This window comes from Falco cherrug, chromosome 2 (genome assembly GCF_023634085.1).
Source record: "Falco cherrug isolate bFalChe1 chromosome 2, bFalChe1.pri, whole genome shotgun sequence".
NCBI classification, from domain to species: Eukaryota; Metazoa; Chordata; class Aves; order Falconiformes; family Falconidae; genus Falco; species Falco cherrug.
Genome location: NC_073698.1, coordinates 14,612,276 through 14,632,102, shown reverse-complemented (window position 1 = coordinate 14,632,102; position 19,827 = coordinate 14,612,276). Strand labels below are relative to the sequence as shown.

The window sequence follows — 19,827 nt, the reverse complement described above, 5'->3', positions numbered from 1 at the left end:
TAGAAACCAATATTTTTTTTTGTTAGGATTGAAAGAATCTTATCACTCTCTACAGCTGCCTGAAAGAAGGCTGTAGGCAGGTGGGGGTTGGTCTCTTCTCCCAAGTAATAAGCGATAGGACAAGAGGGAATGGCCTCAAGTTGCACCAGGGGAGGTTTAGATTGGATGTTAGGAAAAACTTCTTACCTGCAAGGGTGGTGAAGCTTTGGAACAGGCTGCCCAGGGAAGTGGTTGACTCACCATCCCTGGACTCAATGATCTTAAGGGTCTAAATGATTCTATGATCAGTAATTTCCAAAGGCGAGTATTACAGATAATTTTGTTCCAGTATATAGAAAGGGTAATCAGAAAGACCCACATCATTATAAATGGATTAGATTCAATCTTAGATGAAATAATTCAATGGCTGATATGAAACTTGATTAATATCCAATTGAAAAAGTAAGATATAATTAACAATATTGGAAGTAAATAAATCTAGTCAAACTAAGGCAGTGTATTTTATTGTTCTTTTTCTTGACAAAGACAGAAAAGTTTCTGTAATGTACCTAGAATTCATGTTTTATAAAAGGAATTAGAATAACCTCAAAATTAATTTATTGTACATTGAAAGGATTAGAAAATGACTGCAAAGCGTGGTCAAAAGGATCAGCTGTGAAATTCTTTGTCCCGTACTGCTGAACATTTTAACAATTGAAAGCAAACCTATGCAGCTGTATTCACTGATCTACAGGAGATATAAAACTTGGCCATGGCAAATGTGCAGGACAAGACATGGGTAAACTCTGATTTGGATAGCTTTTTATTACTATTTGAACCTTTTATTTTATGATGAAAATGTGTTGAATGTACAGTAACACAAATAGGTTATTTCTTAATAATTTGAATGAACAAGAATTCTGTGGTGATGGCTAACTATAGTACTCACATGAAAAGTGTGGCACTGGAAAGTAATGAGGGTATTGTTTAATGCTCAGGAAAGCACAACACTGTATAGAATATTTATGTGAAGAAATTATCTGATCCAGCAAAACCTTCAACAGAATTTAAAGTATTTTTTTTCTCTTTTTTTCTCTTTCACTCTTTAAATCTCTCTTGTTCTCTGATCATGCTATGATAGTTTATTTTCTCTACTTTTTAATGGTAGTGATGTGATAGTTACTCTGGCATGGTCTGCTTCTTACCTAAGTCTGCTGAAGGGGTGAGCACGATGAAAAGCTATACTCCAGAGCATTGCAGAGTTCACCTGCAGTGAACCTGTACCCAAGTGGGATGTTGCATTGCATGGAAATTTATTTCCATTTTATGACTACTGCAATGATACCAATAGATTCATCAACACAAAAAAAGACCCAAAGTAATGATAGGATTATGATCATCCAAATTTTTGGAATATTGCTCTGTCAAGTGCGAGAGTAACATTATCTCTTTTTCAGCAAAATCTCTGCATCCCTAGCTTTCGTCTGTTCCTCATTTAGCAACAAAAGTTTTGTTAGGCAAATTCTGTACTTTGGCTGAAAATACTCACTAGTACTCCAGTTATCAGAGTATCAGTCTCTCAAGGACTTTATATGTATGTTTCAGTTTGGAGTTTTGTACTTCCAAGAAAGAAAACAACTTAAATTTGACACTTTATCCCTCATTCATCTTTTTTCCTAATGCCAGGAAGGATTAATAGTAGCAGAAATATTTCTTTTAAAAGATTTAATTTCAGGCTTCTGGGTGCAGAAATGAAAAGGCTGCTGCAGTTCTAGTTCATACTTCAAAACACTATCTTTTCTAACAGCCTTCACTACTTTTTACATGCAGTTGTCAGTAATTGTATCGGCAAAAACTGAGTTCATAGAGACACCTTTGTATGGCTGCACATATAGAACTTAAGATACACCCCATTGCCTCTCTGCTTTATATTCTGGTGCTATGTGTTTTAATATAAATGTAAAGGCTTTTGCTGGGTCTCTCTGCAGGTCAGTGTTTGGTGAATTCCACCACAGCCACAGCATGATATGATTTGTGGATCTTCCTTGGGCCTGCTCCTTTGCTCCTATGGTATTTATTACCCTAAGGTCTAAAATCAAGGGCAGTACCATTATCATCACTTTTATATGGGAAAACTGAATAAGATGGAAGGAGGAGACTTTGAAGCAGTCATGAATCAGGCAATATTCAAAGAGAAATCTCCACTAATACATAATTCTTTCAGTTTCTGATATTCTTTCCTTTCCTTACCAGCTCTTTGTTCACCTACAGGAAATGCCAGCACACACACACACACACACACAAAGTAGCAGTCAACTAATCCTTAGAAGTTGTGTAGATGAACATCAGAGATAGGTAGCTACACCCTCACCCTCCCTCTGAATTTGACTTTCAAATGTTAAAAAAAAAATAAATTAAAAAAATAGCAGTATAAATCACATAATCCCCCAGATGCTCAAGGTCTAGTGCTTAGCTCCTTGTTGGTGTATTTTCTAGGCTTAAATTTACCAAGGAATGGATCTTCCATTACATCTTTCTGAACACAATGGTACATGTGAACATATGCTTCAGAGGATAACATAAAACCAAATTTATAGTCCCCAAAAGACAATTTTTAAGTATTAAGAATGACAGTGACAGATGATTTTTTTCACCTTAATTAAAAAATAACTCGAAGTGCAGATGAAGAGGAAGATACATGTCACATTAGCAAACTGCCCTAGAATGCTGATAATGCTGTTCAGCCACGTTGTAAAAATAAATCACTACAAATAACCTCACCAACAATAAATCATTTAAAAATTAACAATGTAGAGATTGTAACTCTTACGTGTTTCTACATACAGAAAATACACTGTTGAGTCCCTGTGCACATTGTTCTGCACTACTGGAAACCCAGTGAACTGCTTCCATCCATCTTCTACTTGTCACATAATTATTATTTAGAGATAATACATATCCTTCTGTTGTCTTACTTTCAGCCTAGGGCAATGTCCCATGATTATAACCTCTCCTCTTCAACCCCTTAGCAACAGCAATCAAAGTGACACCTGATGTGTCACACTATATATACATACCACATGGAAAAATAAGGTATTTGGCCAGCTCTCCCTGATTATTCTTTTTCTAAAAGAAATATCATTATTCAAGTAACGACAGGTGATTCTGTTCGCCCTTTTGCTGAGCACCTGCGTATTTTTCAGATGACTAATTATGTTTTTCAAAACCCTTTTCTTTTAGGCATGAAGCATGATTTTGTAAAGTCCAAGATCTGGACTGAAAATACTGTTTAGGATTGAAAATCCATGGTAGTTTGTGAAACTCCTAAAGGATCTTGTGGTTCTTCAGGAAAAGCCAGACTGAGACAAACCCTTCATCCGTGTTATCTATATGCTTCTTTCCATTCTCCCTCTTCTTCTTCCTGAATTTTTATCCCTGCAATCTCCAACAGAAGACTTTCTTAATTATTGAAAGAGGAAAATACCATGAAAACACTCCAATAAAGTGAAATTTTCCAGCTACAGATTCTCTGCTCTAGGTTAATAACATCAATGCAACAATAATTGTATTAGCTGGTTAATGAAGTCATCAGCAAAGATTTTAACAATATTGGAACATAGCATAGGAACACAAGATATAGAAGTGGACAATCAAATTATCAGAAGTAAGTGTGGTATTAATCATTATATTGTTAAAAAGATGGCATTATGATCAAGAGAAGTCACTTTTCCAATGTTATTGCTCTTCCGCTGTCAGAAGATAAAGAACACACATGTGCTGCTGCACAGGGCTTTGGATTTGGCTGTAATCATTCAGATTTTTGTCTGAAGTCTATGATATGCTTATATCTATGCAGTCATTTTCTCCTTGAAAAATCCAATCAATTGCCTTTAATGTATTTACTATTAAGTTAGAACTACCTTGATGTCAGTTACAATTGTATTATGTAGGGGGAAAAAAAGCCATAAATACATCCAGATATACATTTATGAACAATTTGTAGTTTTCCCTTTGAAAAAGAAAAATGAAAACTGGATACCCCAACTAGAATTGTTTTCATACCGCTTCATTTATTTGGAACAATCTTCCTGAACTGATTGAATAAGGTTATATTAAAATCTATGTCTCACTAAGCATTGCATCACCTCAAATGGTAGTAAACTCAATTTCATATCATACTTGTAAAATAAAAAGACTTTATCATATAGGGAAAATTGTTAATGGCACCTTATAGAACTCAGATCAGTTCAGTACAAAACTTTCTCTTTGTGAATCAAGACTGACCTCCTAACATTTTCAGTAGTTGTTTCTACCAGAGTCACTGTTGAATTCATTTAATCATGCCTAGCCTGGGAAGGGTTGCATTTTCTGAAAACTTCACTGTTTTCATCCTTTTTTTTAATCCTTTAATATTTCCCCACAATGGTAACTGAAAGAAAAAGCTAGACTCCAGACCCTTTGAAATTAATCATTTCTCATCTCTTCTTCTTATGTTTCCTCTTGTTTCAGCTGTCTGATCAGCATTGTATTTCTGGCTTCTTCTCCCTAGTTATATTGATTAACATGTGCACTCTCACTCTATTCTTTTCCATGGTATGAAGTAGAGAGGTAATTGGGATTAATTAGAAATTTTCTATCTTAAACAAAATAGGCTTTCTGACATTTAAATAACTGACATGTTTGTAAAATGGTATTGTTCCAGCCACCAGCTCAGTGAAACATCAAAACTAAATAGCAAATGGATTTTAATAAGAAGGTTATTAAGAGAAGGTCAATATTGTGAGAGCCCTGTACCTCTGTGACTGTAACTGTATGCTATTCCAATCTGAAATCTAATAATGCTGGGCTTCTGCTATTCTAGAAGTTATATAGCCTGTGCCACGGCAAAAAAGTCTTTGCAGCACATTAATTGATACCTTTACAATACTAGCTGCAGAAATGTGATTGTGATATCAGGAACACATATTTGTGTTAAATCTGGCAGGACAATGCTGTCTTTAATCATTAGACTGAGAGTTCCAGATAGTTACGTCTAATTTGTTGGGACATCTTCGTAACAGGCTAGTAATTTGTCTCTAGAGAAGAGGAGCTTGAGCACTAGAGAACCTTTTCATCATCGTTGTCCCATTTGTCAAGCTGTAGACAAATAGTCGCATACAGCTGGCTCCTGAAAGGTGATAGAGCATGAGCCCAAGGACCAACATACTTGATGCGTCTTTTAAATTAATTAATCTCTTGTGCTTCCTCCCTCTTGTCTTGGTATCTCCTTTCATTTTGATTCTCCTGAAGTAGCAGTTGGGGTAATACTTGTTGACAATAGTGTGGCTGTGAAACTACAGTACATGTCCCTTAAACAGAGCCCTGTCAGGGCTGTCCCTTCATCCAGTGTTGCGTGCTGCTTTAACTGGCCCTGGTCAACCAGCTTTCTCTCACTACGTTTTCATAGTCCCTGAGGGGAAGAACAGCTCCAGTGAGTGATCCAGTGGGTCTATAGATATTAAACTTTCTAGTGTAGCTTAACATATTTTTTGAAAAAATTATTAGTGGTTTTAAAGGGGTGGGGATCAACAGTGATAACATTTGGAAAAGTGGTTGTGTTTTTCTTTGAAATACAAAATTACAAGTTCCTTGGGACAATTTACTACAGTTGGACCAGTAATGCATTTATGGTCATGTATTACTTATATATATATCTCTATATATATATAAAAGTAAGAGAAAATCTAGATTTCTATATAAAGAAAGTTTAAATTGATAATAATTATTTATCCATATGCCTATGCTACAGACATTGCCTGGAATTTGGGGCACATGCAGATCATTAAAATGTAATTAAAATCTAATAACAACACGTTGCAACAGACTGGGATTAACTCCTCAGTGGCAAACATGGCTTGTTACAAAGCTACCCTACAGAAAATTCTGTCATTCCCAAACTGTTAAATTTCATATCCTCAGATGCATGCCTTCAACAAGATTGAGGAAGGAAATCCTACAAAGTGCTCCAGGGAAGTCATCAGCGAGATTACTGGTCATGCGTTGAGTAATGAAAAGACCACAGAAGAACAAAAAACGAAGTTAATTGTGTTTGTTCATTCCATAATGAAAACTACAGGCATAGTCTTCAATCAGTTGCACAGATAAAGAATACAGATTCCTATATTGAGCCATGTCAGGAGCCATGGACATTCACTTTAATAACACACATGGGAATTAGCATTACCAGATAAGAAAGTTTCAAAAGCAGTCTAGTAAAAGTGATAAAGTAGAGGATGCAAGAGGGAAACAACTTTATGATTCTTCCAGGGAAAAATGTGGGTGAAGAGACAAGATGGCTCTATGGAATTAACCCAAAATTAGGACAGGAATATAGAGTCTTTAAACTCTAACCTGTCTTCTAAAACTTTTTTCTCTCTCCTTATTGAAAATTGACGTTCAAGCTTCATTAGCATTCAGTTAAAGTCAAATAAACACGAAAAAATAGTAAAGCCTAAGAGGGAAGTGCAGGAACCCTTTGGCTCATGATAGCTAACTCATTCATTTTATATGTGTGGCTCTTAAAACAGTATTTTAAAAACATTTAATATGTACATTATGATGTTTTTTATGTTATGGACATGTAAAGAAGTGATAGTGCTTTGATAGTAACCAGTAAAAGAGTCCTGCTTGTTCTCAAAGTGGAAGAAGAAATGTGACTTTCACCTACACATTAGTCTCTTCTGAAAGCAAGTTATACAGCTTTCTATGCTAAAGTTGATTTGAAAAGTCAGATTTGACAAAAATATATCATAGATCAAAGCTGGATATTACTTCACTGTTTAATACGTAAAGAACTACATTGATAACACAAATCACGGCCAGGAAGAAATCTCCCTTGTAGTGACAGGTTAAGATGATGAAGTAGCATCCAGTGATGTTTAGACATGGAGATTCAGAGATTCAAGTTCATGCAGGCTTCCTGTGATTTTTAAGTAATAAGTAATAGCTAGATCTGTGTAAATACAGAAGTTATCTAATGTGCACTGAAACGCCACTGTTAGGTGCCTGGGTCTTGGGACTTAATCCACAGTCTTAAGATAACCTTGTAACCTTTATATACATACAGTTAGACCTCTGTAAATTGCATTCACAAAAGTCAGCTTAGTAAATGGAGACCCATAGGATGTATGGATGCCTTCAAAACAGAATTTGCTGTGTCCTGCATGCAGATACCTAAGGCAATTGCCTGTAAACAAGCTAACAAGCATACTGAGAGCAGTCCAGCCCAAATGTAACAATCTTGTTATCATAACTAATTTGCCTGGAGAAGTCTACTTCTAACAATTGTGTACCTGAATCAGGTCATTTAGAGCCTGCCCTTGTTATTTCTATGCATAATTTGTGCAGTATGGGCTTAACCAGGGGAGTTCCAACTAGAGAGCTACTGCACTTCAGCTGGGCTTGGTTTCTTACTTGTAGTGGAGCTACAGTCCAAAGGTGCTGTTTTAACTCTAATGCGGCTTTCAAACTCCTTTTGCAGGCCCTGAGGAGTGAGAAGCGATTGGTTTGTGCCCACTTCCTAAGGGGTTTTCTGTGTTTGTCCAAAGTACGCACAAACAGGAGCTCAAAACGACTTTAAAAAAAATCCATTCTTTGCTCTCACTTTCTCCAATTAATATGAAGTCTAGGACAGCTGTGTGGGAAACAGAACAGGACAAAACCTCCTGGACCTTGGTAGAGTTTCATTTTAGCAGCTTGACAGGTTAGCAACATACTATGCAGATATCCAGAACATGGATCTCTTCCAAGACATGCATAGGGAAGGACCACGATCCCCATAGCACTGGCATTAAATAGTTATCTTTGGTGAAGCATTTCTCATGAAAACGACAGTTTTATAACACTGAAGGGGAGGCATAAATGATGCAGCCTGTAACACAGTTTCCAAACTGGGTAAGATTAGCTTTGTCCTTAGAAAGAGATTTTTAAAAGTTATAGTTTAACATCTGTACGGATGTTACATGCTGTGGAACGATTATGTAGCAGTGCTCCCCTCAGACGCCAGAGTCCCTGTGAGGAGGGATCTTGCTCGCATCTGCCTCCCCCTGTGCACTTTTGTGCCGTTCTCATTCTAACAATGGGAATCGTCATTCTCTATTAAGCTCATACTGAAAGCTTTGAATAAAAGCCCTAAAAAGCTCAGCTGAAAGTATTAATTCTGAGGGAAACATGTAAATCTGGATGAAATCTTCCATTCATTTTTAATCTCGCTATGGTAAACCTTGTAATTAAGATGATTAAATGACTGAATAAACCCCTATATTTACACCCTTTAGAATACCACAATGAAAAGCCATAATCCTGTTTATGGAAAAAAGCAGTAGAGGCCTCATAAAATGGAGACATCAAACAAAGCTTATAATTTAAGCGGCTCGTAATTAAGGAACCGCTCTCTTACCAAGGATACCTAAGAATTAACTGTCTAGGAAACCAATCGTGAAGAAAAAACTACTGGGGGATGAGGAAGAATCAAATATTTATGGAGAAAGAAAAAAAAAAGGAAAAAGGTGCTATGTTTATGGATGATCAAAGTTATCCATGATGAATATATTTCACAAGGGACAACTTAAAGATTTGCAGCAAATAAAGTATTAGTGGAAAAGCTTCTGGAGTAGACACATTAAAATGATACAAGACTCCCAGTGAAGTCAGAGGCAGCATTTTTTTAGAGTGATGGTCCAAGGAAAGCAGGAGGTGAGAATCTGCTGGTGGCTGTTGGTCATAAGGAATCCACACAAAATCCTTTTTGTTGAATGTATTTTCCATCAACATTCTGAAAGAGGGTATAGTATCTCTCCCAAAAATCTCCCTCATTTTGCTTCTCACCTGTTTCTCAATGAAGATGACAATAACCTCACATACTTCTTTAGTAAGACCAAAAAATAATTCTCTCATTTAAATCTGCATTGCAAATATTCTGAATATATTTCAGGTGCACCTTTTTTTTTTTGTTTGTTTCTCCTTTATTCCCTCTGTAAAATATTTGGACAACAATCTAATGAAAACTTACACTAATAATCTATATATATTACAAGTTTGTGTTTGTTTGTTTCTTGCATTACCTCTTGATAATATATCACAGCATTAATAAGCAAAAATCAAGTCTGCATACATATGAAAATTAGTGTAGTATATTTTCAGTCACTGGTGCTTTGTAAAGACTTTCAGATTATTCTAGAATTGTGCTCTGTAGAGAATGGAATGTATTTATTATGCAATCAAAATTATTTACTTTATCTTCTATTTGAAAACATGTGAATAAACCTATATCTCTTTTAATATAGTGTTCTTTCATTAAGTCATCTTTCTTTTTCCACAATGATATTGTAATTTTCTAAAAGGGCTCAATCCTGAAATTCTAAGGCAAGCTTATAAGTAGTTATTGATTTTAGAGATTGAGGAATGGGATTCTGTTGAAGGACAAATTGCTTACGAGGTTGTGGAGAATGATTAGGTTTGATACTGTATCATGGATTTATCTCCTGGGATTAAGTAAGTGAAAATTATTTCTAAAGGTGCTGATCAATGTGAATAAATCAATACAGCAGAACTTGCAGTGTTCATCCACAAAAAAAGTTCTCTATCATCGCAAACACCCTCATAACTCATGGCATTGTTACTGTTAGATGTTCACACATTTCAAACACAGAATCATTTAGGTTGGAAAAGACTTTTAAGATCAAGTCCAACCATTAACACAGGACTGCAAAGTCTACCTCTTAACCATGTCCTAAGCACCACATCTCTGTGTGTTTTGAACACTTCCAGGGATGGTAATTCCACCACCTCCCTGGGCAGCCTGTTCCAATGCTTCAACACCCTTTCAGTGACGATATTTTTCCTAATATCCAATCTAAACCTCCCCTGGAGCAACTTGAGGCCGTTTCTTCTTCCCTTGTCACTTATTGTCTGGGAGAAGAGATCAACCTGCCTACAACCTCCTTTCAGGTAGTTAGAGCAATAAGGTCCCCCATGAGCCTCCTTTCCTCCAGACTAAACACCTCCAGTTCCCTCAGTCGCTCCTCATTAGACTTGTGCTCCAGACCCTTCACCAGTTTCCTTGTCCTTCTCTGGACACCCTCCAGCACCTCTACATCCCTCTTGTAGCAAGGGGCTCAAAACTGAGCACAGGATTCAAAGTTCAGCCTCACCAGTGCCCAGTACATGGGGATGATCACTTCCCTAGTCCTGCTGGCTGCACTGTTTTGGATACAAACCAGGATGTTATTGGCCTTCTTGGCCACCTGGGCACACGGCTGGCTCATGTTCAGCTGGCTGTCAACCAGCACCCCCAGGTCCTTTTCCACCGGCCAGCTTCCCAGCCACTCTTCTCCAGGCCTGTAGCATTGGGTGGGTTTGTTGTGACCCAAGTGCAGGACGCGGCACTTATTGAATCTCATACAGTTGGCTTTGGCCCATTGGTCCAGCCTGTCCAGACCCCTCTGTAGACCCTTCAAACCCTCAAGCAGATCAACACTGCTGCCCAACTTGGTGTCATCTGCAGAGTTTCTAAGGGTACGCTCAATCCCCTCATCTAGATTGTTGAGAAAGAACTTAAACAGGACTGGCCTCAGTACTAAGCCCTGAGGAACACCACTTGTAACATGCTTTAAAGATTCTTTATCTTAGATATACCCACTACAATAGCTTAGTGTTCATTTGAAATTTTGTCTCCCAGATGATATTAAAGGTAAACATTTCTTAGGACTATTTAGCAGACAATACTATCTTTGCAGGTCAGACACAGAAACTGAAATATAGTATCCAGAAACAGAATGCTTTAAAATAAAAATGTTTAGATGTTACTACATGCACATCCTTGAACTTCCTCTGCTCTGCAAAAGGGTTTTGTAGCTGGAAGTTTCATATTTGCTGCTTAATTTCAAAATTAAATTCACACACTTCCCTCTTAAGTTTTGGTTTTGTCCAAAATTATTTTTCACAAACTGACTCTGATCTGGCAATAAGTCATCTTTCATTAATGTTTTGTACCTTGTTGCCAGAACTTCATGGAATGATTTATTGTTGAAACATCATCAATTGTGGAATTTTTTGGAAGGCCCATGGAGATAGGTCTCCCCTTTCCCAGGAGACACCAGCCATTGTACTAATACCACTTGCAGTCCCATTGCAGTACCACAAGGATTTACAAACCCTCAATATTTTGCAAGTAGGCAGCTGGAGGGAAATTCCATGTGACTCTGCATTACATGATAAACAAAAGAAAAGGAAGCCAAGTCCCCTTCCCATTCACTTGAGGTTGTGTTTACATCTGCATATCCATTCAAATGTTCAGCTCAGTGATTACTTTTCTATAGTGTAGAACATTTCCTGGCATAGCTATGGTAACAAAATTATGCCAACAGGGGCTCAAAATATTTTTCTGGAAGTATTTTTTCTGCTGGCATAGTATACCAGTGCTCAAACAATATAAACTAAACCAACTGAACTCTGTTTGTGAACACAGTAGTTTCCACAGCAGGGGTTTTGGTGGCTCACTAATGAAAATGAAAGATACTAGGTTTTCACCATCAAAGGGAAGCTGTGTGTTATCAGTAGAACATTCATTGCAATCTAACTAGACATTTAAAAGCATCATTTTACAGAAAAAATTATAAACAGTTTGATGGCACAAGGTGCATTTTGTTGAATGACAGCTCTTAAAAGGTGTATGACTACTTCACTGTTGATGCTTATCTGCCCTTACACTCTCAGTTTGTTTGGGGAAATCAAATTCAGCTGTGATGTTGTAGCCATCTCTCAGTTTTTCTGCCTACATCTTTTCCCCCTCAGTTTACTTATCAGAATCAAGCCTTAACAACATGCACTCAATTCCATTACATAGAGATTGTAGTGTCAAATACAGAAATAGATTATAAAGGTAGCCATAAAAAGAGAATGTACTCAGAAGATGCAAAAGCAGAGAGATATCCAGAAGATAACAAACATTAATTACATTGATAATTGTCATACAGTAGTAACAATCATTCCAGAATAAATAGAAATTGAACACATTTCTCTAACAGAAACTAGGAGATTTTCTTTTCTGCAGCTCTTCCATCTGTAATATGACTTTTTTCCAGGGCTCAAATTTGGAGGAAGAAAAAAATCCCCTTAGTAAAGACCTCGTTTCCCAAAGAAGACAGGAATAGTCTACACTGCATCTACTGAAAAACAAGATATTTTGTCTAGTGTCATGTCTCCAGGTCTGATATGATATGCAAATATAAAGACATACTTAGGTATCTGCAGATATTACAGGAGTGCCAATTTGAAAAGCAAAAATATAACCTCTCTGGAATATCTACAATTTCATTTGGGAACACTTAGGCATTTCATGGTTGTTATGATATTTCTGACTTCTAACAATGATGCAGTTGTACTGGAAACTAAGCTATACAGCAAGAGGAAGCAACCGAAATCATGGCTGTACTACTGAAAACAAAAGACAATTTGTATTCAACAACAGTATCTTGACACTGACATTTTGAAGAATTTCTGAAGATTTCTAAACTCCAAAAGAAATCTTCTGTGGCCTCAAGGCAGCGTTTTCGTCACTGGTGGCACAGAGACTATTGTTATATTCAAGCGTTATTAACAGAATTTCTGCTGCTATGCAGTGGCATTTGCAGTATATGAGCTTTAATTACTCCTTTTGTACTCCAAAATCTGTCAGCAGAACAGCGGATATTTAATTTTTTAAGTTCTGCAACCACATATATGTTGTATCTAAAATACTGAGCAAGCATCCAATAACGAGTGAACTGTAAAGGGCCAGTGTGCATGCAAGCTGCAGCTGACTGTACCTGGCGAATGAAGTGGAGGGGAGCACATCAGAACAACTCCTTGACCTTCACGTACAGAGACAGCACTTCTTGTCCGACCGCTAAAATTCCCCAGATCTATCAAAAGAACAGAGCATTTTAGTTACATACTAAAGATTTTAAATGTTGTGGCTACTGTGACTTACATTTTATTTCCTCCTGTAAAGCTGACAGTTCCTTTTTTCATACCTTAATCTACAATAGGAGGGTCTTTAAAAATAAATCTGTTTCCATAACAAAAAATTTCCATGCTACATCAGCAGTTTATTACTCTTCTTAGTGCACTTGGATACAGTATCAAAGGAAAAACAGCAGACAATATATATATACAATTTGCAAAAACATTTAACAGTGCTTTTATTTCTTTTTGCTATATCCTGCTCTTCCCCCCCCCCCACCAGTAGAAGTGATTCATACACAGTAAAAAAAAAAAGAAAAGTGGAGAGAACACCTTGGAGTCATCTGGAGAGTGCATGGCACACTGTCATGAGAAGAAGGGAAAATCAGCCGCATTAGTTCTAAAACTAAATTTGGTCTATTGTGCACTTACTCTTTTTAAATATTTTCCTTCTGATTTCTCTGGTGTTATAAACACAATCCAGTTGTGGGTAAATATGTTTTCCCTCCAAAATTTTGCCTCTGGCAGGGGAATAAACATTTCCCTTTTTGTACAAAAACTTTTGAATGAAGCTGTAGAGTGCTGCTATGAACAGTTCATTGTTTTTATTAAAGCCTCTCAACCAGAAGATCCAATTCCTCTATTTACCACCGGGAACACTGGACCTAAGTTCACATTTGAGGTAGATAACTATGCTCTAGCGTGTGTATCTGTAGTGGAAGAGATATGACAGCTCAATTCTGTCACTGGACTAGTGCCTTCATCCTTTCCTCAGTGCCAGTGATGCCACTTAAAGCCTCTATTCACTCAGGGTTTTTCTAGAGACATGTCTCTGTGATGTGGATCAAGGCAAAGAGAGCTGCAGTAAGGGTACCCAAAGATATCTTTGAGAGGGACACAGGAGCTTCAGTAAGCATTACACGAGGATCCAAAATATGAATAGATGGGAGTGGGAGCATCTCTCATTGCCATTCAATGACCTATAGCCATACATCTTCATTTCCGAATACGGACCAAGGTGCTAGCGTGAGCCAGAGAGCACAAATCAATTTTAATAGATTGAGTAGAACTATTATTTTCTTAACTGCACTCAGTTGACCGTTTTCTGTCAGATGCTGAAACTCCAATTCTTGCACCATGCCTGCTAGTGCATAAAACTGAAGTTCCACGATTTTCAAAAGTAATATGATTTCATCTTTGATGGATTTCGTAATGGGGATTAGGTGCACTTTTTTTAGTAGAAAGCGACTTACGATGCTTCCAAATGTTTTTTTCACATTTCTAAAAGATGTCTTGGGCATAAGCAGAAGCCTAATATTTAAATGTATCTAAAATTGTGCCAGTTTTGGCCAAAATAAGTCAGCATTCTGATTTCAACCACAGATATCATGTTTGAATAGAGAAAAGGCTTCAGAAGAATTTTAACAAATAATAAGTCACCATTCCCAAATTATGCAAAATTTTGCTAGGCAATAGTTAATGCAATATTATATTGCATTTTAAATTAAACACACCATGAGTTATAATAGAGTCTGGTGTAATTTCACTTAAAAGTGTCACCTAATGGATGTTATCTGATAGTATACTCTGCAGAAATGTAATTATTATTATCTTATGTCTAGAAAGCAGTGGGCCAGTATATCCCTGGAAAAATAGTTGTTTTGGATGGAAGAACAGCTTGCAGTTAAAAGTCTTCTCAGTTAAGAATGCCTGCATTTCACTTGCATGGGACTTTGGGTCTACAACTTTATGTATGTTTGTGCTTTTCTAGTCCTGTATTTTTCTAAAGGGAAGTTGATATATCAAGCAATATTGTCTACAGCCTAATAGGAAATATATGTTTATCTTTAATTTTAATGCACAATTTAGGAATAAAATAACCTTTTTTAATGCTTTATTGCTGAGACCTTGTAAAAACAGTGTGTGTCGTTAAAGATTTTTTTTCAAAGTCAATTTTTCAGGTAAGAATGACACTAAGTTACCATAAAATTGTTCTTGTAACCTTCCTTCTCAAGAAAATATGATGAATCTTCTCTTTATGAGTGTCCTAAAATATGCAGATTGATTTACTCCTGAAATCCCTTTAAAGCTCCAGACTGTATGCATGAACAAACCTTAATGAATTTAAAATATGGACAGAACTTGAACTGATGTGCCATGGCTTCAACATGTTTTGAGATGTTCTGAAACCAGAATAGCTGCTCTGTCAGAATTACAAAGGCCATTTCTCTCTGTGTTGGAACAGATATCATAAGCAGTACTTCCTTTCCCAATATTTGGAGGAAAAAAACCCACCTATGTTGGATACATCAGAAAAAGAGCTTTAACACTATTGACTACCTGACACCCATACTGCAAGTCTGCTATATGGACTAAAAATTTGTATAAATATATATATAATATTATTAAAAAAACCACATTTGGATCAGGGAATCAAATTGCTGAATATATTAAAATATTGTGAGTGCAGTAGTAAAAATTCACACTAGTGTGAAGAGTGATCCTCTGTAATTTATATAGAGAGCAGGACAAGGAGGCAATCTTTTCTACTTCTAAAAAAGTCTCTGAGATTTGTTTTAACAGACTGCTTCTTCAATTCATTTTAAGCCAGAAAATAATTAATTGGAATTTTCAGAAAAGTTTTTATAAAAAAAAAAAAAAAAAGAAATTCAGTCTTTTGATTTACATTACAAAGTCAAATTGCAATATTGAATTATTATTTAAAAATAATTTTGGAAAATATTTTTTATTTTCTTGAAAAAAACTTATAATTTACATATCTCTCCTGGAGGATAAAATATTTTCATTTTAATGTAGAATCTTGTGTCTTCTAGGGTTATATGTCTTCATACTTTACACTAAGTTTTAACTACCTGTGATGCACAACCTGGAAGCCTGTCAACACAAAAAAAGGGAAATTTATGACATCTGAATGGTATCCTATAGAGGCAGAAGTGAAAGTTTTATAGCTTTTGCTCTTTTTTTCCTCAGGTGGATAAATGCTATTTTCCCATTAGCTATAGCAACCTCAGAAGCTGTTTTTTCCCCCCATTTCCTGCTTTGTGAAGGACAAACAACTTTTTTTTATCTAAGTGAAAAATAAAGATTTTTTTTGTTTAAAAGTAGAAGTTCTGTGTGTGAGTCAAGTTTCTATTTGTTCAAACCAATTAATTTCAAATTAAAGAAGGAAGGTAACAAAGAGCTTTGAATTTCAGTTCTTTTTTACTATCTCTTCGTTCTGAAATGGATTTTTTTGTGAACATACAGTGTAAAAAAGGATTAATAGGTACAAAACAGGGATTTAGTTATAAAACAAATAAATGTAGGAGAATTTAAAAGAAAGAAAATGTGAAGGATTATGCTTGTAGCTCCCTCACATTAAAATAGTAGGTTCATTATTGAAAAAATCAAATGAAAGGGAAGTTTAATTCATTTCCTGTAAATCTCAGCCATTTCATACGTAACCGTATTGAAAAAGGCTACTAAAAAGTATTCAAAATCCTACCATTTTACTTTAAAAACTCTATAAAAATAGATAATGAAAGAAAAGGTGGACAGAATACAGATTTAGAGGTGGAGACTGTAACCCCTCATGCAGCAGTGCTGGCTATCAGTTCAGTATTCTTTCTGCAGTATAAACATGTAACATGTGACATGTCAGACAGCCCTACACAGAATGAGTCTATCCTTCATATTATTATGATGTATATGGCTGATTGACAAGAAAATGCCTCTTTGTGCCCCATAGGTGTTCATCTTCTGCCCTAGAAAATTGGATTTATTTACTCTTCTGTCAGTGCTAGAGGCAAAGGTGGTAACACCAATTTTATTATTTTCAAATCGGTTCCTGGAGTTTTAGCTACATGACTTCCATATTCTTTAACATGAGGCAGAGCCCTGACCCCTTTGAAAATGTATAGTTAAGTGTCAGTCACCATTTCTAATGCAAACATAGTATTAGCAATACATACACAAAGCATGCGAGAAATGTTTAGGATGGAGTGGGTGTGGCAGGAGTAGCACAATTGCCTTATTGTTAAAAAAATATTCAATTCAACAAATATCACACAGTGTCACTAGTGTACAACCTGTGACACAGGAGTGGTCTCCACTATGAAAGGAAAACAGTAGAGAAATTCCAGAGCTAGTGAAGAGGCAAGACATTAAATCCATTGGGTTTGGTGCAACACTTTCTGGATGTCTTATGCTTCAGGTATAATTAGCTCAGTGTAGCACTCCATCTTCAACAGAAGTTAAAGAATTGGGAAAACCATTCAGAACTCTGATCCAAAGCAGCTGTGGGGTAGTATATCTGTCTCTACAGTAGCTATCCCCATTCTTCTGGACGGACTTGAAACATGGGTTTCTCTCAGCACACACAGATACATATTGATGTGCATTGTGGAAGAATGATGCTCACCGCCACAAAAGTATCAGTTTAAATGAGACCCAGCAGAAGATAAAACACTTCTGCTGAAGGTGAAAGGAGCAATGGAAAATGAATGAGAAAAATGTCAAGGCAGTCAAAGCACAGAAAAGCTTTGCAAGACTAGCAACAAAATAAACAACTAAATAAAGGGGGAAATAGTCTGTCATTGGCAAAAGGACTTGTACAAAAGTTGGAGCAGTTTTTGCTGCTTAGTAGCCTTCCAATCCACCTTCACTGCAGTTTGCTTTAGGCATGCACAGAAGGGATCATTCATTCTGTGTGTTCATCAGTTGGCAGCAGCTGATGGAAGCAACAGTGAAGGGTCAGTCCACTGTCACAAACAGTCCACTGATGATTGCTATGAAATTAGGATCAAATGTGAAATGAAAAACAGATCTTGTTTTTATTTTAGGTAATTACGGCTTGGTAACCTAGCATGGAAACTGTGGAAGGCTCTGAGGTTAATTATCAGCGACTTGAACCAGTCAAATCACTTTTAAAGTAGAAATTAGATTGGTGAACAATGTCCTCTGCCAGCCCAATTCTGTGAGTTTGAACTATTTTATGTACAAATTTATTATGAATTTTAAAATGAGCATCATATTATATGTATTAAAATGTTTAAAGTCATATGCTGAAGATATCTGAAGATAAGTATAAAGCAGGCAATATTCTTTCCAATAAGGTAAAAATAGCTCTACACAAGATAAAATTCTTCTGTCAGGCCAAGGACAAACTTATTCATTGTATTGTTATTAGAGAGGGTAGCCTTCCTCTCCTTGTATTTGAAAGGCAGGACTAAGAAATAGACCTTGAGATGAAATTGTAGCTTTTAGAAAAGATGAGATTTACAGGGAAAGGAATTCTATTAAAAATATGTTTTTCAAAATTCCATTATAACCTAAATCAAAAACATGGTCTGACTGTACACTCAAAACAATGGGAAATATAAACGTTGTGTTTAATAGCCCATAAACACAAGCTATAGAAGAATGAAAGGTAGGCATTAAAAAGAAATTACACGTGTGATTGTATAGGGAACTTTTAAATTAGATGAATTAAATACAATACTCACAGGACATCAAGATGTCCAAATAAATCAATAGATCATTTTTTATTGACATATCCCTGTTTTCTAGGAAAAGCAGATTAAACAGGGGGAGCTGTATTATTATTCACTGACTGGAATTAAGAGTAAGTTTTAATAGCGAAGATGTTAACTAGAAAAGGTGCGAAGGGAAGCTCGGACAAAAAGATTTCTGCCATGACAGAAACGTCATATTACCATGGTTAATGGGAAAGCATACATCTTGAACTTTTAAAAATCACATTACCATATGACTTTTAGGTGACAAAATAAGGGCAAGATTCAAGTACTTCAGAATTTATCATGCTTATTATCATTGCTGCTGTTATTATTTATAACCAGAAAGCTTTTGAATCCTTCATGGATCATCAGTCTGACACGACCTGAAAAAAGGTCATTTTTTTCTGTCAAATAAGGTACTGTGCAATTATATAACAAGACACAACAGAAAAAAAGACAGTACAAATAAGCAATGATGTATTTAAGCCTGTATGCCAGCCATCCTATGTCTCTGTACATCTACAGAGCCATCAAAGAGTTTTTGGGAAGGAGAGTGGTTATACAGATGTTTTCAGCGAGTGCCAATAAAAAATGACAAGGAACCCAGGGGAAAGCTGAGTCTCCTGTAAAAGATGAAGAAAAGAAGACACAAGATACCGTAATTTCTTATATTTAGATCAACATCTTCCAGACCCTTTCTCAGATACTAGAACAAAGATTTCTTCTCAGAAAGAAAAGGAGTCATTAAAGGACCTTTGAACAATGGTGGTCCTTGAGCATGGTCCTGTAGAAAGAATCTTCTTTTTGACATGCTGTCAGCATGAAATATAATGTATACAGCATCAATTCATTAGCCCTGAACTAAATTTTCACTATGAAATGCAGAGAAGTAGTTAACTAAAGGAACATTGTTTTTTTCTTTCCTTAATGCCAAATATATATATATATATATATATAATTTTTATAAATTATATCAATTCAATAATACCTGGTATACTGCAGTCAGTAGTATTATCCTGCTTATTGTTCATCTTCATCTAGCTATGTCCAGCTGTTTTCTCTTGTTAGTAGAGAACATCTTTTCATACTTTCTACGTTTCATATTACAGAGAAGCCATGACTCTATAAATGTGGCTAATACGTTCTGCCATAATGTAATTTATTATAGTAATAATTATATATTCTAGTGAATATAAGAAGTATATAGAATTATTTCCTAAAAGGATGTATTGATTTTTGAATGAAATATAGTATAATATTTTTCTTTTTTTAATTTCCTTCACAAATTAGATTATTTATAAATAATTATTATTAATTAGAAAATTAGAACTTTTTATAAAAGGCAAAACCC

At 35.9% G+C, this 19,827-nt stretch overlaps 1 protein-coding gene across 4 annotated transcripts in view; it reads right to left on the bottom strand.

Moving 5' to 3' along the window:
* Positions 1 to 19,827, bottom strand: part of CNTN5 (contactin 5) — a 678,276-nt gene that overhangs the window by 182,794 nt on the left and 475,655 nt on the right. For all 4 annotated transcript variants that reach the window (XM_055703125.1, XM_055703128.1, XM_055703127.1 and 1 more), the window contains one exon: positions 12,825 to 12,920. In XM_055703125.1, coding sequence (XP_055559100.1) covers positions 12,825 to 12,920 — 96 coding nt within the window. The remainder of the gene's footprint in view (positions 1 to 12,824; positions 12,921 to 19,827) is intronic.